General features: G+C 49.0%; 1 protein-coding gene and 1 long non-coding RNA gene across 2 annotated transcripts; one reads left to right on the forward strand and one right to left on the reverse strand.

Moving 5' to 3' along the window:
• Positions 1–390: 390 nt before the first annotated feature.
• LOC122377632 lies at positions 391–7,370 on the forward strand. Its single transcript, XR_006255892.1, has 2 exons — positions 391–492; positions 6,789–7,370. It is a non-coding gene; the product is annotated as an uncharacterized LOC122377632 (long non-coding RNA).
• A 6,647-nt stretch (positions 7,371–14,017) lies between these two features.
• Positions 14,018–15,433, reverse strand: LOC122377633. Its single transcript, XM_043357899.1, has 2 exons — positions 15,332–15,433; positions 14,018–14,489 (listed from the first exon to the last, which is right to left on the reverse strand). The coding sequence occupies exons 1-2, from the start codon at positions 15,414–15,416 to the stop codon at positions 14,065–14,067; spliced, it is 510 nt and encodes a 169-aa protein (XP_043213834.1). The 5' UTR covers positions 15,417–15,433; the 3' UTR covers positions 14,018–14,064.
• Between the last annotated feature and the right edge of the window lie 7,024 nt (positions 15,434–22,457).

A 22,457-nucleotide genomic window follows, 5' to 3' on the forward strand; every position in this document is an offset into this window, starting at 1 on the left:
CAGCCCACATTCGCCCAGATGCCCCACTTCCAGCCCATATGGGCCCCGTTTGGGATGGCTGGCTGGGTATAGGCCAGTATAGGGAGTACCTATATGGGCTGACCGCGCGGAGACTATAACACTACCAATTGATTCGCCGTTTGCGATTTCATCAGCCGTTTCGAATATGGTGACTACAGGTGATCTCGGTGCTAGCGCAAATTGCCCGTCGACGTGCATATGCAATATGCAGATATGTACCTATATAGGTACCTATACCTACCTGTAGTACGGGAGTAGCACAAAATCCATTATACCGTAACGTGACATTTAGAAACGCAATGTCAATTTTTACCGGGCGACTGGCCCACGGATGACACTACAGCGTAACACTGTGACGCCCTACACAGTCGCTCACTAGCTGTCAGTGTGGAAGAGTCACCATGAGAGCTCTCTCTATATTTGCTGTGCTCTCGCTGCTGACTTTCCCGTGCATCGGTCAGAGAGCTTCAGGTAAGAAGGCACATCTACACTGTAAACCAATTAACGTTCATTCCAATTCGTGGGCGGTTATCCATGCGTATGTCGGGGAAAGTGGGGTAAGACGGGCACCTTAACTTTGGAGCCATTTTTTTCGGCCGGTTAGAAACATCATAGAAACGGGAAACTGAGTGAAAACCTTTTTTAGACATTTTACTTCCATTTGCCAGAAGATGAGACTTAGACCTGATTCAAAAAATAAACTGCAGCTATTTTTGCAAAACCTTGCAAAAACCCGTCTTACCCCACCCCATGGGGTAAGACGGTCACATGGGTAGGGCAAGACGGCCAGCTTCTTTCACCGACCAGCACAGCTCGCAACAAATGCCCGAGATTAGCCGCATTGATACAGTCGCTCATTGGTCTCAAGTGCTTCGGAAATGGCAGTATACGAGATTCGTGTAGAAGGCGTATGCTCGTACCTATATAGGCCCTAGTTCAGAAGCCATGTAGAACCGTTTTTCACATTCATTATTCGAGAATAAACTGTGCCGAAGGAATATTGCTAGCATGTCTGTGAGTAGGTATCGGAATCGAACATATTCTTATTAGAAATACTTCTTTTTTTCCTACAGCAACAAATATATTTTCACCATTACAGACCCATTGGATTCATAGTTGCCCGTCTAACCCCAAACTCTACGTCAGAAGTTCAGCACGATTTTTCTCTGTGGACAATTTGATGCAGACAAAGCTCAAATCCGCGGTACCTAAATGAACACTGGTGGCATATGAGTGCACCACAAGTGATTGCGAGTTTTTAACTCTACCTATAGAGCTGCACACAAAAGCTTGCACAATATGTACATTAACCCTCGCCCATGTAGGGGGGGGGGTTGGTGCAACCCCCCCCCCTGAGATTTTTCGGAAATAGCGCAAAAACGGCGGCGCGCAGCGCCGCCAAATTTTGGGTACCTTATGGGGCAACCCTTGCGCATCTTTTAATAAAAAAAATTTGACCGGGTCATGTCAGGTCACGGAGTTATGACGTCACAAAGGGAACAGCCTCAGGCCGGATTTTCACAAACTGAGTGCCAACGCCCGAGGTTTCCTGCCGGTGGTACGGACATCGGTTGATGGATCGTGATGAAACTTCCCATGCATGTTGCGGCAAGTATTGGCTATCATATGGTATAAGAAACTTGACCGGGTCAGGTCAGGTCACGGAGCTATGACGTCACAAGAGGAACAGCGTCCGGTACTATTTTTGAAAAGCGCCCGAACCACTATTTTGCTAATTCTTGTCACCTCAATGGGAATATGCAGCAATATTAGCTTCTATAGGGAGCAAATGGACATCCCAAATCCAAAAATACAATCAGATTTCAAAAATTTAAATTTTGATTTTTCGAATTTCTGCCGCCGACTGTGTTCTTGCCGACTTCCGGCGCTCCCAACGCGCCATTTTTAGAGCTAGGGAAACGAAATACATACCAAACGATAGAGAATTGATCAGGGAACACGATAGTGAAGGTTTCAAGTCGATATCTCCCACCGTTTTGCCGCAATCGCCGCGGAAAATTTGAAAAAGTATATTTTTCCGAAAATTTGACCTTTGACCGGTCAAAAGTAGGTCAAATGTTGACCTAGGACCAAAAAATATACCACCAATCGCGAGGTCTCGGCGAGAGCAATCCGTTGGTCTTTTCCGCTAAGCTCTACGACGCTCCGTTTTCAAACGCTAAGGGGGGGGGTCGCACCAACCCCCCCCCCCCTGCATGGGCGAAGGTGGCAGATCGCCGTTTACGGGCGAGGGTTAAGGATGTTTTCAATGAAATGAGTGTTTAAAAGAAATCAAAATAAAAGATTTTCGACTGAACACAAATTCACCAGACTTCAATGGTGGTGTGTAGTGGGAAAGACAGTTCTGGTCCTAATTTTTCTCGCTCGTAGCGCTATTGGTTTGGTCTGCAGAAGGGGTGCCCGTCTTACGTGGTCTTACCTACCCTGACCGTCTTACCCCACTTTCCCCTAGGTAGTTGTAAAGTCAGCCTCCCAGCCTGCAGCCAGGGTTGACTCTGGTACCCAACTCTGGTACTGCCAGGGTTGTCAGTCTGTAGCTCTGCTAACGTTGCCAAAGAAAGGAAATGATGAACCGCGCTCAAGTTCAATAGGAGCATTTCATTTCTTAAACTCCGTCTCTTCAAAATTTGTTTTCTGGACCCACAGCTGAAAGTTGTGGGTGCAGCGCCCCCATGCGACCCTAAAGTTGTGAGGGAGAGCTGCCCCGCACTGCCCCTGCACGAATACCGCGCCTATAGTTACCTATAGGCGTTGTCATTCCTGTACTATATCTGCAGGCAATAGGCAAGAGGTTACTCTTACCTATTAGGTAGGTTGGGTAGGTAGGTAGGGTAGGTAGGTTACTCAAATATTGAGCAACATGCCTATGCATACAGGTTCTGCCTTCTTATTGCTTGTGCGTTCGCGAAAACCCTGAAGAGGACTGAGGAGGCCCAGACTATAGGCTATTAGTGGCAGGGGGGGTTGTTTTTATCCACCCCTCAGGTTTTTCGGGAATATCTCCGAAACCGCTGAAGCTACGATGCTGAAATTTTCTGACTTTTCCTAAAACTAAATTGGGCACATTCCCTGAAAATTTCAAGTTCATAACTTTACCAGGGGCGGCTCCAGAGCACTGGGAATTGGGGGTCCTATTCGTGAAGCGAGTCATTTGGGCGAAGATCACGATGCTGCACCAGTTTTACGAACAGTGAATGAAAGGTATCATGTGATAACATATACAAAGTTATTGTGCATCCTCTTTTGACACGTTTTTGCTATAATAGGCGGATCCAGGCGTCCAAAAAGGGGGGTTATTTTTTACCTCCCAACATAGGTGCCCTGACACCGCCTATGCATGACCAATACAATTTTAGTCGTTCTCTCATAAGAAAATTGTAACATAACAAGACCATTGCCACCCTTTTTAGAAACAGTACCAACAAAAACCTTATTTACTATACTTTTTGTGTACCCCCAATCTCAATGATCTGTATCCGCCTATGATTTTTGAAAATGCATATTTTTAGGATCCATGTGAATTCCTGGTTCATTCTCTATCGATCGGCAAAAGTTGCGTTAAGATTGGTTCAGAAACCTGGCCGTGATAAACAGTCTAAAATGTATCTGCAATTTGCCCGTTTTTACCCCCCTCTACCCCCCTATTGACATTTTTTAATTTTATTTTTTTAGAAATGTAGATCTCGTTGAGCCAAATCGAATGCCGTTTGAATTTTGAAAATCGGCCGGTTAGATCTCGAGATATCAAGGGGGGTCGTAAACAGCCCCCCCCCCCTGCCACTAATATGGGGTAGCCAGGAGCCTGCCACTAATAGGGTTAACTGGGCCAAACCAGTTCAAACTCTCTCGAAATATCGTGCTGAGCATTGGTCTGCCGTTGGACGAACCGTGGGAGTTCATCTGAACAGAGGTGAAAAAAGGTGTCAACTCTCCAACCGGTGTTGGAGACAGAGTCAATCCAATAAAGGAAGGTCGTCGGAGACACAACCACTTGGATATCTAACAATCTCGTTTCATTGTTGTCGTCAAATTCTTCTCGTTTTATTTGATGCACGCAAAAAAATCAATCATATTGAGTCTTAGTTCATTACGAGAACTTCTTACTCCACAGCACAGAGCACTATATACACTATACAGTATACATAGGCTGCCCCGGAGACACCGGAGACAGAAGGTGGTGAGAAGGTGATGACTCCTAGAGCCGGCCGGAATCCATAAAGACGATTCTCTGTGACGCTTGCCGCGAAACTAGACCTTACGGCTGTCTCCGGAGACACGAAAAAAATTCAGTAGCGAAAACGCTAGCACAAACCCTGCGCACTTGTGACAACGCGGCGCAGCTTCTGAAAATACCGTTGGGATAGTAGCGCAACAGTGAAGTGTGCTTGAAGTAAGAGAGTGGTTGGATCTTAGTTGGATCTACCTAGGTAAGAATAAAATAAGACAATGGTTGAGGTTGGGGAATAATTATCGAAGTTGAGGAATCAATAGGTACCTACTGAGGAAATATCGAACTTTTCAAATAAAAGTAACATATATTGTACAAAATCCCTTGTGGATGATTTTTATTATATAGTTGATGCAGAAACAGTCGTTTTCCTTTCATTTGTTTTATATTTCAGTTCAAAGTTCAGTTCTGATTGACTGATTTAGGAATGCATGTGAAGGTGGTACAATACATTGATTGCATTTTATTCTACAAATACCTACTTCAAAAGGAAAAGACAAACCTGAAGTTTCTGTTGCTGATTGCACTTCTCTGTGAATTTCAAGAATTTTAGATTAAGTATTCATTAGAAGTTTTATTTAAGCTTGATGTTGTTTCTTATCCTAGCTGGTCCTAGCATCAGCCCATGATGTGTAAAACTTGTTTCTATGTACCCATTATACAAACCACATGGTTTGATATTTGCAGATTGAGGTGCACAGCCTCAATGCAAGCATTGGCATTTTGCAACAAGCATTTACCTATATTATTGAACCATTTCTGGACTTCCTGTTGGAAGTGAAGGGCAAATGCTCCAAAGTCATCATTTTGATTTTACAAATATTGAATCTTTGTGGTCTATATCAAAGCACCCATATTGCTGACACTATCAGGTAAGGACAGAGATCAGTCTAAATATGTGCATGCATCTCAATGATTTAAAACAATCCAAATCTTCATTGGTGCTTATATCAATGCAAATCTGCTATTTTCATTGGCTTATTCCCATGCCTTAGATTTCTGCATGGCAGAGGAAGCATTTATTCAAAGGTAATTATAGCTTTAAAATAGTAGGGATATGCGAGATGACGCTTTCATTATCAATGCATGACTTCATTCCAGTAGCCAAATCAGTCCCTTGCAGTTCTGCATTTCTCGACCTGCCAACGGTGGCCATGGCGGCGGTAAGGCCCCGGTCCGGCAGTTGGCAGTAGCGCCACCTACACTGAAGGTCGGCGGATCCCGAGGCCACGGGCCGGCCTGGCCCGGCCGTGGCGGACGGGCCGGGGAGCGGGCGGCAGGGGGTGGGGAGGGGTTTCCGGGGACGACGGGCAGCATTGCACTTTATAAATAAGGTTGGTATAAATAATTTGACTGGAGTATCCGCGAGTCATTTTAAGGCAGGCGCGACGTTACCCAAATATGACTTGCTTTTAATTGGAGAGTTGGTAGGCAAATTAAGGCATTTGCGTGTTGCTCATTAACTAGCCCTCTGTTTGGAATAACACCCGGTAATGATGCCCACAAGTGCAGTGCTAGCCTGCTTTTTTGTCTGTTTTAGGTATACATAGAAATGATTGAACGCCCTGCTAACCTAAATTTGTTCGTAGGTAATTCTTACGATTTGCTTGAAGTGCCGACCTCCGAAGCGATAGTCCTTTCGAAAGCTGATAACTGCGTCCGGCTTTTATTTTAGGAAAATAACACCCATTGTATTCATAAGCATTGCTGATTTAACAGCAAAGTAAGTTGAAAATTTCAATTACCTTGCCTTTGTGTAGATGAAGGAGAGCAGCCACTAGCACACACGTCTAGCCGATCCCCTCACAGCCTCCACACTGCTGCCCATTGCCCAAGGACCGACCGTAACATCTGTGTGCCATAAAATGGTACAACGGCGTCTTTTATCAGGCGGACCCCAATGCGAACGCCACGCGGACCGTCCGTAATCGAACGGTTGGTCCAGGACGACTGACGCAGGGCTTAGCTGATTTTGTCTGGTCTGACACAAGCTCTATAAGCATTGGTAAACCATCAGTTCAATCGTTTTGAGTTGACCTCGCGATTAAAGCATAAAGGCTAGCCATTAGTCTATCCCAGAAACAAATACACCCTTCGCATTTGTTAGCGGCATTCGTGGTAACTGCGGTTCAAAAGCATGGGAACACAGTATAAACACAACCAGTATTCCAATGGGTATTGTTGGGTCCAGATGGCAGAAAGATGGCAGAAAGTTTTTGAAGGTATAAAAGGAACACTCCCCCAAAAGCAACTCCAAAATCCAAAATATTCTGTTTCCACTTTTTGAACCTTTTTCAGCTCTTGAAAATACTTCACCTTTTATCTAACAGAACTTGATTGAGTGTCTTTCAAAGCCAGAAAATTGTAAAGGTTGTATAAATAAGGGCTTCGTGTGCTGCTCAGCCAAAAAAGTTTACAATTTGCCTGGAGACAGAGCCAGTATGCCAGCTTATACAGTTGGAGACAGCGTAGACATTTTTTTCACCTCTGCATCTGAAAACCTTGTCGTCCGTTTCAGGTTCAAATGCCACCAGCAGCACAATCATTTTACGATTTGAGCTGTGTCAGAACAGCAGCGCGTGCGGCAAGTGGGAGCGCTGCTGCTGGTCCAGAGAGGGCTGCTCCTGCGCCAGATACTGTTCGCTGACGTGCAGTGATTACGGAAAACTAAGCCAGCGCACGTGATCAAGATTCGGACAGACTGATGTTCCATGTCACCCATATCGATGTTGAGCATGAAATTCATAACATGTTCAATATGCGTGGCAATCATAATGGTACGGTAGCTAGGCAATAGCCATACCTATCTACGATGTATCGTAGATAGGTAGCTATAGCTGCCGTGCCCGTGGAAACGCCAGTTATAGGTATACGGCGATCAAAGGAGCACATGGAGACGTTTCTGCTACTTTTAGATACCTAAGCTAGCATAAAAATAAATTGTGCTAAACTCAGCTGACGTATTTTCGTGATTTTACTTGCTTGCTGTATGTACGGCGTACGTTCATGGGTGGAGAATGTTTGAAAAAGTTACCCCGGCCGGCGACCGATAGTCGGAAAGACGACTAAGATCATAAATAAACCCCTATTCTGACCCATGGAAATGGTTAATGGACGTTGTGTTTGTTCAAGGGTGAGCTTTGTATCCGACATTGTATCATTCATAACATTGTTGGCGATGATTGAAAAGGCGATTTTCTTTTCAGTGATTTTTTTTTACTTAAACTTATATGCAATTTCACAACATATCCAAACCATACCTATCATGAGTCATTATGAGTAAATGTTGCGTTTTCAGCTTTTTATTGTGTCTCAAAATAGCTACAAAAAGATGACAGCTCACCTCGTAGGAGCTTCACAGAGAAAATTGAGCGTTCGAACCAAAGCACTAAAATGGGTCACTGACATCCAGGGACACAGTCTTTTTCAATGTTGGGTGGCTCAACCTCTTATAAGACAAATAGGGAGTCTATCCAGGGATATCGACCGGTCCCGGTCTCGTAGCTCAATCGCTTGAGCGTTGGACTCCGCGTGGCGAGAGCACGCGTTCCGGTTACAACAGTCCGAGCTCGAAGCGTGACGGACGCTCGGTGTATGAGCATCCTGACGGCTACGCCCTGACGGTATGGTTGCGGTTTGTGGCAGGCCAGTCGAAGGCAGTGAGGTCAAGCAGTGGTTCTTTTTTCTCTTTTTTTTTCAAATTTTCGAAACTGAACACGATTTGAGAGAATCTTGGCATTGGCAACCACACGCGGGTCCTTGGGCTCAACGCCACCGCATGGTAAGTTGAGTACCTAAATAGTGTAAATACCTCCCTGATTTGCAGTATTACGCCCATGGCAGTCAACATCCGAAAAACGACAGTTTTCTTTTCTCGTATGGCGACAGCTTTAAATTTACAAGAGTGGAAAAGTTACCCCGGCCGCGCCGGGGTAGGCTGAAAGTTACCCCGGCCACGGCCGGGGTGGCCGGGGCAGGTTCTCAACCCATGCGTACGTTATAGGATAAGCTGAACTTTTTCAGACTGACCGTTGAACAAGGACCACTGGGCACTGATATCAATCAGACTTGATGTAATGCGCGTTTTCAGTTGACTTTGTGACTATATATTATATAATGACCAGCTTGGCTCTAAAGGCATTTTTCCTGTGAATAGGTAACAACGACGGATGTTATTAATATTAGGTAAAAATAGAAGACACATAGTACCTAGATAATAGACATGGACATAAGTACGTAGGCAAAAATGCAGCTATGCAATGAATTCATTTGTTTGCAATTTCCAGGCGTTGCTAGCTATTTAAGTTCAATTAGCCTATCCGGACCTACTGTCTTTTGTTCCACGCCTAGTTGTCGGCCTGTCTAACCTAACCCCGCTGCCGTGTCGCCGACTCGGGCGGCCGGAGGACAGAATGGCGGCGGCGCGTCGGCCACTCGGCATTCCGTTCGGCGGCCTGCTGCCATTTTTAACTCGGCCCCACGCCCTGATGTTACTCTGGCGCTGATTCGATTGCCCGACCCGGCCGCCACTTCACAAAGCGCGCCAACAAATCCGATTTGTCAGAGTTCGTCATCCGGAAATGGTCGTGACAAGACTGCCGGCAATCGGTTCAGAGACGAGCGCGGCGCGCCTGGGTCAATAGTGGCGCGCCCAACTGTACTGTCGACGCCATCGCGGCTTAGTTCGTTCCAGGCCGGGTCAGTCGGTAGATGGCTGTGAGTCGCCGTCAGCTGTATTATTGCTTAGGGGGTGATCCACCAAAACACGGCTAAGTCAGCTGGTGATTCAGCAGGGGAAAGTGGGGTAAGACGGGCACGGGGCACCTTAACTTTGGAGCCATTTTTCGGCCGGTTAGAAACATAGAAATGGGAAACTGAGTGAAAACCTTTTTCAGAAATTTTACTTCCATTTGCCAGAAGCTGAGACTTAGACCTGATTCAACAAATAAATTGCAGCTATTTTTGCAAAACCTTGCAAAAACCCGTCTTACCCCACCCGCAGGGTAAGACGGTCACATGGGTAGGGCAAGACGGCCAGCTTCTTTCACCGACCAGCACAGCTCGCAACGAATGCCCGAGATTAGCAGCATTGATACAGCGGCCAGCGCTCGTTGGTCTCAACTCTCAAGTGCTTCGGAAATGGCAGTACCTATACGAGATTCGTGCAGAAGGCGTCTGCTCGTATATAGGCCCTAGTTCATGGAAGCCATTTTTCACATTCATTATTCGAGAATAAACTGTGCCGAAGGAATATTTCTAACATGTCTGTGAGTATCGGAATCGAACATATTCTTATGTATATTTATTATGCATCTTTTTTTCCTACAGCAACAAAAATATTTTCACCATTACAGACCCATTGGATTCATAGTCGCCCGTCTTACCCCAAACTCAATGTCAGAAGTTCAGCACGATTTTTCTCTGTCGACAATTTGATGCAGACAAAGCAAATCCGCGGTAAATGAACACTGGCGGCATATGAGTGTAGGTCCATTTATGACACCTCACAATACTAGTCGAAAAACATGAAGTACCTTCTAACAAACCTTGACATAGGTTTGGGATAATGATGTCGATTGGATAATTCTGTCGATTTTTTCGGCTCAAAAGAAAGTTTTATTAAGTCTTCATAATGCAATCGTGCAATACGCATACCTATCTAGGAAATACATTTCGGGGAAATATGGGAAAACAGTATTTTGCCAAGATGCTTTATCATGTATGTAATAATAACTACGATAATGTAATGGCAGTCTCGGGCAGTTCCGGTGCGTAGTTCAGTAGTTCAGTATGGCGCGGTCAGCCCGTGTCACTGCGGTCACTGCGGTCACTGCGGGCGGGACAAAGCCGGCGCGGCGTCGATCGGCCGCTTCATTTGTCAGCGGCCGACGCCCGGTTTATCCCACTCAGTCGGCGGCGACACCGCGCCGTGGTAATCGCGTGAGTGCGGCGATTCGCAGCCGGCCCTGATGAGGCCACGTCGCTCTCGACTCGGGGACATTGCCTCCGACTGGAAAACTTGCCCGGCGCCGCGCCGCCGCCCGGAGTTTTCAGCGCTCACTGCAGAGCCTCAATGCCCGCCGACGGCCATTTATCACAGCGGACACGATTTTAGCGGGATGGAGCGATCAGCAGCTTTCAAATCAACAAATGCTGATGATTTATCGTCGAAGCTCGCCGGATCTCCATCAGACTTCGATGGCCGTCCCTCCCGGCGCCGCGGTGGACTCTATAATCGGGAGCCGGAGCTTCGCCTAGCGGCCGAGAGATGGCCGAGACTGCCACTGCGGCGGCACCATAGGCAGCGCGTCTGGCCACCATTAATAGGTAGTTAACGCAAAATGAAACGTTTATTGAGCAGCGCATAACGAACGAGCGAGTGAAATATGTGTGCGTATCAGTCGTAACATGTGCTACATGTGCTAAATGAGGCCCCAACTGACTTGTGTGGATCACCAGATTTTAGACACAAGTGTTTTTATTCCTTTTTAACCCGTACCATATGCTAACAAATACACGAGAAAAGTGAATTTATTGCCAATTGCCCAGGCTACTGCACACATTAGGCAGTAGGCACATCGATGATGATTTATGGTTTTGATTTCTTGCTCTTTGACTATAACCTATGACTAGTATACATAAGTTTGATTTTGGCATTATATTTCACTAAAAAAAATGGAATAGAAATCATGTTTTATCTTTTATCTTATTTTTTCGTCGATTACCTACCTATTATGAGGAAAATGCCACTTTCACAACATTTTAGGGAGACAACTGTCTCCCTAAAACGTTCCGTGCATAAATGATGTGACAAATAATTTAATGACCGCATTCAACGTGGCAGATTTTTACAATGGATCTAAAACTACCCCATTATTATGCATTATTATGAATCCTTGTATACTTTCACTAACGCTATTTATTCGAAGGTCATTGCAGTATAGTCGATCCTTCCCTAACAAAGCTCTTGTCACCCCCTTGTCACAGGTGATGATTTTAAAAAAGTTCCTGAAAAGGCAATGTGTCATTGATCTGTGTGTAAGTACCTACCTAATATTGCGAAGATGAACCACCTATGTAAACTGGCTGCCATCCACCCTGTCACCACGCTGGGCGGAGCCTGGCAGTCCCGGGTTGGGCTGCAGCTCGCTGGGCCTCGCTGTTTGCTGCCTGGATCGTCGGCCAGCCCCACCCCTCCCCTCCCCTCCCCTCCCCCCGCCGACCGTGCCCGACTATCGAGTCAGCGCACCAAAGCGCCCGGCCGTCCCATCTTATCTTTACTGTAACGACGCGAACCACTCAGCCTGATGAGGGTCGGCCAGTTTTCTTACGTTTTGTGATTCAGATGTGACGCGCGGCGGTGCTACAGGCGGCGGCCATTGGCCGGGATTAAACGGGCGGCGCGGCGGACGACCCGCCCTCCCCCGCCCCCGGCCTCCCGGCCTCCCCCGTCCCCGGTCCCCGGTCCCCGGGGGCCGCCGCGCCGGAGGCCGCCACTCTGCCGGGAGAACGCCCCGCCGCGCCGGCCGCCGCGCCGCCGCTGTCAAACCGGCAACAGCTTGGGATTCAGGGGCTATAGGCTGAGGTAGCCTTTGTTTAAATCTGAAAAAAATAAGCCATGTTTATTGTTTATTGTTTACTCCTTAGAACATATTTGCAGCGGTTCACTGAAGGCCCTTTGTATTATACTCATACATGACAAGTGTCAAAATTTCAAATTATAAATACCGTTGAGAATAATTATATGGAAATTACAGCATTACATGAAAGCGAAAGGCTCATTCAAAGCTCTCACAAAACTCATAGCAGGCGAGCCGACGGCTGCAAACTTTAGTTGCTCAATGCTTTAAATGCAACTCTTTCTTTACCTATGTCTCTCAATACCACACAACTGCGTCATTCGCCGGTTAGCTGTCAGGTATGACAGGCAGAGTCACCTGTCCGTGAACCTGTCAGCTGTCACCTGTCACCGAGGGAAAGGGTTACGATATTCGTTGCCTCGTGTTGTGGACACAGAGGCACATTTGCCCGTATATTACAAAGCAGGGCATATTTTAAGGATTTTTTACTGCGTCCCAAAGGTGGCATAGGGCACATGCTTTGATCGGAAAGGGCACATATCACATTGCAAGCGAAATAGTATATAATGCAGGTGAGATACACGTGTCATTGTGTAATGTGCCGGTGGAGGGACAGCAAGTGGGATATTGGGAGCGGGGAGCCCTGATCGGGATATTGGGAGCCCTGATCCGATGGGGGCACGTGCCCCCTGCTTCCCCTCCCCCGGGTGCAGATAGAGAATGCAATCGGCGGTGCGGAACACAACAATTGCAATCGTTCCTCCTCCCGTTGCGAGGTCGCCCAACCAACCCATATCCCATGATTGTTATTTGTCAACCCTGGGGCTCTGGTCGGCAATGTACCTACCGGCAAAGAAATCAGCTTTAGGTGAGTAAAAAAGTTATTAAGAGTCATTAGTTGTCGTTACGTTCGTTGTTCAGTAATAACAACTATACGATGCCAAATGTACCTACCCGACGTACAGGTTGGAGCCGGGCGCCGCCCGGTCTCCACCAGTGACGTCACGCTAATGCTTAGCGACCGGTCCATTGGAAATCGCGGGATGATTCTACCTCTCTTATACGGCCTTGGTTTCAATGGCCGGGAATCCCCGGAAGGACGGGCGCCGATTCCTCCCGGGTCAGCCTAACATTCAGGCTCGCACGTCCGGCTCGGCTCCGACAGGTCCAGCACGGCGACTACGCGAATGTAAATCATGAATGGGTGGTGGGCGGCGGATGGTGCCACACGGGAGGGGGAGCGTAGGGGATTAAAGGTGACACTCATGCTGCTTGTGAGTTGTGATAACTCGCCTCGCCTCCCTGGGTTCCGCCCAGGTCCAGGGATAATCCTCTCCAGCTTTAGCTAAAATCTTATATTTGATTTTTTTTATCAATATAGGTAAGTATTATTGGATCTGAGGGCAGGGCAAGGAACAGGACTAGATATGCACAATTTTCCCGAAATCCGGGCCCAGCACCGAACCGGCAGCAGCACCGAACGGGTCCTTAAGACGGGAAGACAACAAGGTATCGGGTTTGAGGGCACTGGGCAGGGCAGAGAGGGTCACAGGGCCTGAATGCAGAGCAGGGCGCGGGGCCTGAAGGAAGGGCAGGGCAAGGTACAAGACCTTAGGACAGGGCACTGGGCACTGGGCAGGTCACATATCCTAGGGGTATAGTAGGGCAGGACATAACAAGGTGTACGACCCTAGGATAGGGTAGGGCACAAGGACTGGAGAGCGCATGTATGTGCTTAGGTGCATAGTAAATCAGGGCACAAAGCAATCAGAAAGGCAACATATGTTGCATAGTAAAAGACCGAGGCATGCTAACTTATTTTTGCTTGCACTTTTCCGCTGAAACCGTGACATTTCAGTGTGGGACGCAGTGGTCCAAATTTCGCGAGGGCTACGTCCCAAAGGCAGGGGGCTGCGTCCCAAAATGGGACCCAGTCAGTATGTTAAAATATGCCCTGTTACAAAGAGAAGGAAAAACGGCAGAAATAGCGACCAGCGACTGCCGGCAATGCGACACAAACCGTCTGCGCCGTCTGATCGCCGCAGCCGGGTCGCGTCGCACGGCAGTCCCCCGCTCTGCTCAGGGCTGACAGGAAGCCGTGAGGACCGCAGTCTGTCCCTCCGCTCAGACCTGACAGGAAGCCGTGAGGACCGCAGTCCGTCCCCCAGCTCAGACCTGACAGGAAGCCGTGAGGACCGCAGTCCGTCGCTCCGCTCAGGACTGGCAGGAGGCCGTGATGGCCGGGCACGTGGAGCCCACACAGGGGAACGGCGCCCGGTCCAGGCGGCACGTCTTGCCGGGCGCGCACGCCGGGCACCCGGGTAGACAAGTCTTCTGGCAGGTGCCCTTGTAGCCGAACTGGCAGCACTTGAGCGAGCCCGAGCAGCCACCGTCCCGGGAGCACAGGCCGTTCGCCACGGACGAGCTACACGGCTCCGAGTTCACCGGACAGCTCGTCACTACAGGGTCGTCCAGGCCGTCTCCTGGGCCAAGAAAACCGGCAGGACCGGGAGGTGGACATCTATGTTGACAGGCCAGGGCTGTCGTGCCTGGACACTGTATAACTTCGCAATCAAAAACGCAAGTCCCACCACTGCGCCGATAGCCGATCGGACATTGTGTTGGTAGTTCTACTTGCGCTGAAAACAGAAACTCTGGTCAATGGTGCACCCACAAGCCTATGAGCATGCCCCTCACTTCGAGACATCGAATCGAAATTCGAATAATGACCTATGAATGATCTACACAACACATGCCTTAAATTTTGCACGACTAGTTGTGTCTGCAAGCCTGACCCAGCTTCTAGGTGCAATGTACAAGGAACGTACATACAGCTCGTGACAAGCAGAGTGTCTTCAACATACACGGGTGTGTATGTGTGTACTTACATACAGTCCTCAGCAGAAGTAAGGTGCGGTTTCAGTCATGGCCCATGGGTATGTTCTGCTTCTGAGGCTTACGAACGATTAGCCAGACTACAATGAAACTTGGAATGTAACTTACATGTATTATCACCCTTGCAGCTGCAACTTGATTTATTGACGTCTTCTTTTCGATCACTCCGCAGTAACAAAGTGCCAATCAAAGCCATCCGTTGAGAAAACTGCACATTACTTTAGCGGTGGGCTGTACGTATAAACCAGAAATGAGCTTGATGTGTGTTGCTTAGCGGCGGCCAGAACCCAGAGTCTTATATGTTAAAAAAGTAGGTACTTCGGAGTTTGGACCTCATCTGTGGCATCATTGGTAACCTGGGGGTTAATAGAATTAGAATTTACTCGACAGTTCCCAAGGATATAAATCGTACTTTGAATTTTGAAAACCCAGCCAGTATAGCTTCGAAGAAAGTAGAGCCCCCTCCCCCCAGGAAATATATCCCAGTCATTCGCGGGTTAATGCCTTCAACTCTAAATGCATATGAGCACGATGACGATAGGCTCATCCACGTGACGCAAAGCACACACTCTTTATACCAACTTGCCTTGAGGGCTAGCCGTTGCGGTCGCCGACAGCAGCAGCAGTGGCAGCAGCACCGCCAGGACCATTGCTGGACGACTGAGTGCCATCTCCGTTCATCAGCGACTCAGTGCCACGACTGACACCGGGTGCATCACAGAGTCATTGGAAGGATCGGTTTACCGCCCCCGAGAGACCTTCAACCGGTGACAGATGATCGGCATGTCAAGCTATGACGCGCGCTTCGTGTTGCAAAGGTCAGAGAGGCACCTGGAGGTTGTGTCGGCACGAAATGTCGGGTGCACCAACTAAGTGCCGAACAGACCCCTACTCGTGCAAATCCCTTCCATCCCCATCACCGGCCGCTCGTGTCAGTGGGAGCCATGTGCGTGTGTGATATACACATGCATCTCACACACATACGCATGATAAGCAATCAGTTTTTCATATCACGCGACGCACATGTGCGACGCACCCACCGTTCCCTCGCACCATTCCCCGTCTCCCGTCACCACGAGCCGTCATCTGCCGTGCTGCCTCAGCAGGCCTGTCGTCCACCGCCACCACCCAGCGCTCAGATACTTACAGGTCAGGTGTCACTCCGGCAGCTCTGTCAGCGCAGTTCGAACCTCATCTGCCACGCGGGGAGGCCACAGGTGTCGGCCACAGCCCCGCCCTCCCAACAGCGCCGCGGTGGGACGCCGGGGGACGATGGAACAGCGGAGGGGAGAAGCGACGGCCGACGACGGTTTCTGAAGCCCGTGAAATCAGTGTGAAATGCGTCAGAGCCTAGTAGAGGCGATCACGCTGCTCAAATGTCCCTAGGTTCGCTTTTGGCAGCGCACGTAAATTAATCAACTACCGACCACCGATTAGCGCGAGAGAGCCCCGTAATCGGACGTTGTTCCCAAGCGGACGCCCCATAATCAGACGTTCCTTCATCAGATGTCCATGCCAGATCTGCGCGACGAGTTGGGTCAGCGTGGCGCGTGCGCCCGTCCGCTAACGGTGTACCGGCCGTGTAGCTGCTGAGGCGGCAGCGTTTGGCACCACCAGTCAGCTGACGCGGCGCTGCCGCCGCACGCCGCCGCGCCTTTTCTGTCACACCACGCGCCAAAAACGAGTCGCCACGCCCCGGCCAGATGTGGTCCAAAGGGGACAGGCCCGTCAACACACTCGTCTAGCTGTTTGAACCGCTTATGTACAACTGGATGGTAGCGATGCGGTGTTCAGGAGAAGGGGCATTCAGGAGAAGTAGGCATCTGTTTTATCTATGCGAATATTTCTTATATACATAATGCGTTCAGTGCCTCTTGAACATCTATTGTCTATATAAAGTTAAACCTAAAATGCGTTTAAAAACGATTCCAGATATAATAACGCTACCCTCAATTAGGTTAGGCATGAGCCTGCGCCGGCGTCAATGATTCCACTCTCATCACGAGACGTGAGTACCCATGGTGCCCGTGAATACCTAAACAGCCGCTCTCACCACCCAATCTGCAGGACCTAATCGGCAATCAGGCTGATTTCCGACGGACCGTCAGTCGGTTTCCGGCGCACAATGGACGCGACTGACGTGTCAGCACCTGTCCCCATCTGATCCCCTCATGGCAGCGGGCTACCGCTGAGCTGGCACCGGCAGGGGCCGCGTTACACCATCACAGAACGTATACGGCTGAAACAGCGGGCGACACCAGTGACACGTTGGAAAACATGATAGGCAATGAACAATAACCTATGGACGGATGTGGTGGAGGAGGTGCGTGATGTGTAGGTATGCCGCCCTTGCTTAGGAAGAAGCAGGAATGCTGGAGGCTGGGTGGTCGTTGGCAGGTCGTGATGACTCTGCATCGAAAATAGACATGAAATGAGTTCAGGGGCCCGGGAACGATTTTCAAGTTGGGGGGGGGGGCGAGCCTAAAATACCTGACATGATGCATATGAAACAGTGGCGTAGCTAGGGGTCTAGGGGAACACGTACCCCCCCCCCCCCCATCGGGTTCAAAGGGACCTTCGGGTCCGAGTGGCTCTGCGGCGCCATTTGACCGCTGAAGGTCAAACCGCTGACCGCCCCATGGGGCTCGTTAGAGCACCTCATGGGCCCTAAATAGCCACACTAAGATCTCCATAAGGGCCCCACGCCGGCTTCTGAGCGCCTCTTGCGCCTTTTCAGGGCACCTCGGTGGTCTCCAAAGTCCAAAGGCCCGTTACTGGCCTCTGAGAGTCCTTACCGGCCTATGAGGGGCCAGTTCTAGAGGCATTTCCCGCCTGTGATGGTCCCACACTTATTTTTCTGAGGGCCCCATAACGGCAACTATGGGGCCCTCATCGGCGCCTATGAGGGCCCACACCGGTGTCTCTGAGGGTTTCACACCCCCAACTCTGAGTGCCTACACCAGTGCCTATTCAAATTAAGCCCTGTATCGGCGGCTCTGAGGACCCAACCAACACCTGTGCATCTGAAGGCCACCCACTGGTGACTTTTGAGGGTCCCACACCGGTGAGTCTGAGGGCCCCACCGGCGTCTGACAGTACCATGCCGGTCTCTAAGGACCCCACAGGACTTCTTCTACCGGCCTAAGGACCCCTTGCCGGTCACTGAGACCCCCTGCCGGCTTGTAGAGAGTTCGCGTCAGCAGCTTTAAAGCCCCCACACCCGTCTGTAACGGCTCCACACCAGCTTCTATGAGGGCCCACAGCAACGCCTGTAAGGACCCTCATCGGCGCCTCTGAGAGAATCACACTAGCACCTCTGAGCGCCCACACCGGCACCTGCATAACGGCCCCACACCGGTGCCTCTAAAGGCCCCTTACCGGCGGCTCTGAGGGCCCTACGCCGGTGATTCTGAGGGTGCTGCCGATAACGGAAGGCACCACATAAGCCCTAAGTGTCGCTGAGCTTTAATCCCATACCGGCCCTCTAATGTATCCCATGCATCCCATCCCATACCGAGGGCGCCACGTCAGTGCACTCATTGCCCGGCCCACACCCCTCCCTCACACCCGGAGGGGTAAACTGTGTTATACGAGTACCTATAGCAACGATTTTACCACCGTTGTACGTTATGCATTTCTCAAAGTTGACTCAAAATGGTCCAGTATAAAACTGGTCTGCCAAGCTTATGGCCAAGGTCAGGCCCAAATCAAAGCGGGATGACAATAGCAGATGTCAAATCGATACTGTATCAGCAGAAACCATTCAGATGGCAAGGAAAATGCCGTGTGTTGATGTTTAGATGTATAAAGGAAACAAGAAGGAAAGAAGTCCGGAAAAGGGAGGAAAGACCTTTTCTCGCTGCCTCGATGTTGAGGGGGCGCCGCCCCCTCGGCTCCCAAGTTGGGGGGGCAAGCGCCCCCGCTGCCCCCCCTGTTCCCGGGTCTATGAATGAGTTTGCTGCCAAATAAAAGTACGAGGATTTGGAAACTGGGAAAAAGAGAGCATAACGAATTTAAGTGCACCTCTTATGCACAAACTTTCCACAACCAAAAGCAGGTGTTGTCGTGTCTCCCCTATGACCAGATGACGAGCAATGAGGACAGCGCCGACTATCCCGCCGGCTACCAGCTCAACACAATGAGTGGGGGCTGTCTTGACGGACAGGTGGGCATCTGTCATATACCTACCAGCAGCACTGCAAGTTATACTGTCCCGCAGCTCCAGCGTGCGCTGCGGAACAGTTTACTTTCAGGCGGCCACGCATCGGTTGACGAAAGTCCGCCGCAGCCATGCAAGGCGGGCACTGGGCAGTGGCGAATCCTCAGTCCAGGTGGAATTATTAATTAAATTGAAATATTATTATTATTTACTCCTGTGAAGTTACAGAAGTTCGCAGCTTCCCTCTCGAAAAAAATCATGTCTCTTTTTCCTCCTCTCTCTCTCTCTCTCTCTCTCTCTCTCTCTCTCTCTCTCTCTCTCTCTCTCTCTCTCTCTCTCTCTCTCTCTCTCTCTCTCTCTCTCTCTCTCTCTCTCTCTCTCTCTCTCTCTCTCTCTCTCTCTCTCTCTCTCTCTCTCTCTCTCTCTCTCTCTCTCTCTCTCTCTCTCTCTCTCTCTCTCTCTCTCTCTCTCTCTCTCTCTCTCTCTCTCTCTCTCTCTCTCTCTCTCTCTCTCTCTCTCTCTCTCTCTCTCTCTCTCTCTCTCTCTCTCTCTCTCTCTCTCTCTCTCTCTTTGTGGTACTTACCATAGGTGTGACATTGAGATAGCCCCACCTCAGTACAGTGGCCGTCAGGAGCAGCCGTCAGCCGGCGGCTATAGCGGTGGAGGCAGCGACGACTGCACGGTCATTAGGAGGTGGGTTGTGGACCCATTATCCTCCCACATATCCCATCAGGACGACGCGACGGGTAACTACCGGCCGTCTTCCGCAGACGATGGGGGGAGCGAGAGGGGGTGGGGTGGACAGAGTGGCATAGTAACTGCTGCAGTCAGAACCATGGAGCTGCATTGTTGCTCTTTAGAGCATCTGGTTGAACGGGTCTGTAATGACGGTATGCTAGTGAATGCAGCGAGATATCACTTCTGCAGCTGGTAGTAGCCACCGCTGAGTGACATTATACTTAGGCATGGAATTGGACATGTATGTACAGCTTCATACGCGATGCCTTTTTCTTTGCATTCTCTGACGCATCGTTGTTTTTTAAGCACAGTTGAAAAATTTTACAGAAGTAAGCATCGTTATAGATTAACTGCATGAACAAGAGCCATTTTAAAACACACCGATTTCCTTTTTCTATCCAACGTTAATTTCTTCGACGAGACGAAACAGAAATAGGTAAGCAAAGTCAGAAACGTGAAAATAAACGAGAATGCCCACACACTTCGTTTGATGATCGAACGATTCGATGATCGTTCGAAGTCAATCTTCTTCAATAGCTATTGGAATATTGCAGGGCATCTGCGCTGATTGCGTTCTATCATTTCCTTGAGTTATTTTAGTGTCGATAAGCTGCAGGTCCATGATCATGGCTCTAACGCCACGGAGTCTATCGCAAGCAACGAATCGCAAAATGCAAACGCTGAAGGGAGCATACTCCTCAAAAAGGTTCTCCAATTATCAGAGCTGGGCAAGTGCGTTCCTTTAGTGCGTTCCTGCGTTCTTCCGTACGTACGCACCGCCCTTTTTAGGAACGCAAGAACGCAGGAACGCAAAGTTTTTCAAAGGAACGCAAGTAAGAGGAACGCACCACCCGAAATTTTGAAGCGTTCCTGCGTTCTTGCGGAACCACCCGAAAAATCATATTGCTGCCAATGACCTCTGTGTCGAATGTTTGAATCTCGAATACGTGTGTTTGCCGGTAGAGGCGCCACTTGTCGGTCGAATCGAGGAAGGCTTGTTTAGATTTAGTGGTGATGTTCACTATTCGATTCGGTTTCAGGCATTAAATGTGTAAAGTAAATATGATAACTTTTACTTAGATACATCTTTCAACTTAACTATTGTTTTTAACCAGGTCGTATTTTTGTTGAAAACCCTACGGATGATATTGGTAAAACGTATTTCAGATATTCGATTCGGAAAAGAGATGTCGAGTTGCTTTTCGGCCCCGCGTCGCCATTCTGGGTCATTCTGGGTATTCTGTGATCGATTCGCCCCGTGTTTGGTTGGGCCCGCGCCGCGTGGTTCGGCGGTATTTCTTTGTCCACGACTTCGGTTGTGAAGAACACGCCTGTAGTGTTGGACTGGCGCGATTTGCCTACTTTGTCCGCTACAGTGTTGCGTTGCACTGATTTTGGTAAGATTTGCTGCTTGGTAGAGCCAGAATACAATACGGGTTAATAGTTTGGGACGCAGGAACGCAGGAACGCTAACGCACCGAGCGAAAAAAAATTGAGGAACGCTATTCCAGGAACGCACTAACCGCGGCCGGAGGAACGCAGGAACGCTAACGCACTACCGAAAATCGAGGAACGCGCCCAGCTCTGCCAATTATACAAATTCTCGGATCTTACTTTCTCATGTTTCGCTGAGCACGAGCAGGCAAAAGCAAATTATATCTGAAATAAGTTTTTTTTCCTTCTTTGAGAGGAAAACGAGCAAATGTCATCAAGTTGAAATGTCAAGCAAGTTCAGACGTTACGTGAGGAACAGTTGCTAAAATGGTCCTCTCCTTCGACGTGCCAGTGTTAACGGAATGCTCACAGTTGATGGATCATATGATGTTATAAGGCTAGCTCATAGCCGCTGCTGACTTCAACCACTATGGGTCCTAGGATGGTAAAAGCTCGACGGATCACAGCGTAACAATAGCCTTTAATCTTCGCCCCAGTGGGGGGGGGGGGGCATATGTTACCACCCTGTCGCGTTTTTTTGCGTGTGAATAAAAAACCGCGGTGCGCAGCGCCGCGCCCCTTGGGGTAGCTTTTGGTACATCAATTTTGGACAATGTGTGAAATTTTTTACCCCAGGTCATGTCAGGTCAGGTCACCAGGTCAAGTTAACTGACCGAGCCTAAAAAAGTTTGCAATCATGTCCAGCCTGCAGTGTTTGTCAGAAAGGTTTTAAACTTGGTGGATTGCATGCTGTTATGGGCGCCTACAATTTGTATATCTCGGATTTTTATATCCGTGACCTAAGGTCAGGTCAGTGGCGTGACCTTTCCATTACAAGTCAACGGAGAAAAATGAAAATGCCTCTAGATCCGTGTGTACGCATAGGAACAGTCCAAATATTTCAGAATCACAATGATTTAGTCCACTCGTGATGACCAAGGTGTCATTTTGGCTGATAGCCTCTAGAAAGGTCATCCGAGGTCATTTGAGGCTACAAACAGTTTTTTGCCAATAACTCGCGATTGGAAAGAGATAGAAAGCTGGGAATGGTCTCATTGTGTTTGTCTTGTTGAGACACATCGACTGATATGCAACATGACCTTTTCCGGTCAGGTTCCGGTCACCTTGACCAGAGGTCAAATTTTCAAGTTGACTTTTCAAGGTCAAATTATAATTCATTCGACGCGTCTCGGCGAGGGGAACACGATTCTGGCAATAGAAATGTCGTGGCTTCTTGTAGTCGAAAGTTATTGTCGAAAAACACTTTTCGAAAAAACAGCTATTTTTGGAGTTTTTGCCCTCTGGAGGCTAAACCGTTGACCTGAGGTCAATATTGATAATGATCTTTTCAAAAGAAGAGTTCAAAAGCTATCGACTGCTC

The sequence above is a fragment of the Amphibalanus amphitrite genome, unplaced genomic scaffold (assembly GCF_019059575.1).
Source record: "Amphibalanus amphitrite isolate SeventyFive unplaced genomic scaffold, NRLGWU_Aamphi_draft 000048F_arrow, whole genome shotgun sequence".
Taxonomy (NCBI): Eukaryota; Metazoa; Arthropoda; class Thecostraca; order Balanomorpha; family Balanidae; genus Amphibalanus; species Amphibalanus amphitrite.

Bases quoted from the DNA above. Each gene is read 5' to 3' on its own strand.
- LOC122377633 (XM_043357899.1), bottom strand. From the start codon at position 15,416: ATGGCACTCAGTCGTCCAGCAATGGTCCTGGCGGTGCTGCTGCCACTG. The intron at 14,490-15,331 runs GCAAGTTGGTAT...TTCTGTTTTCAG, and splicing joins CGCAACGGCTAGCCCTCAAG to CGCAAGTAGAACTACCAACA.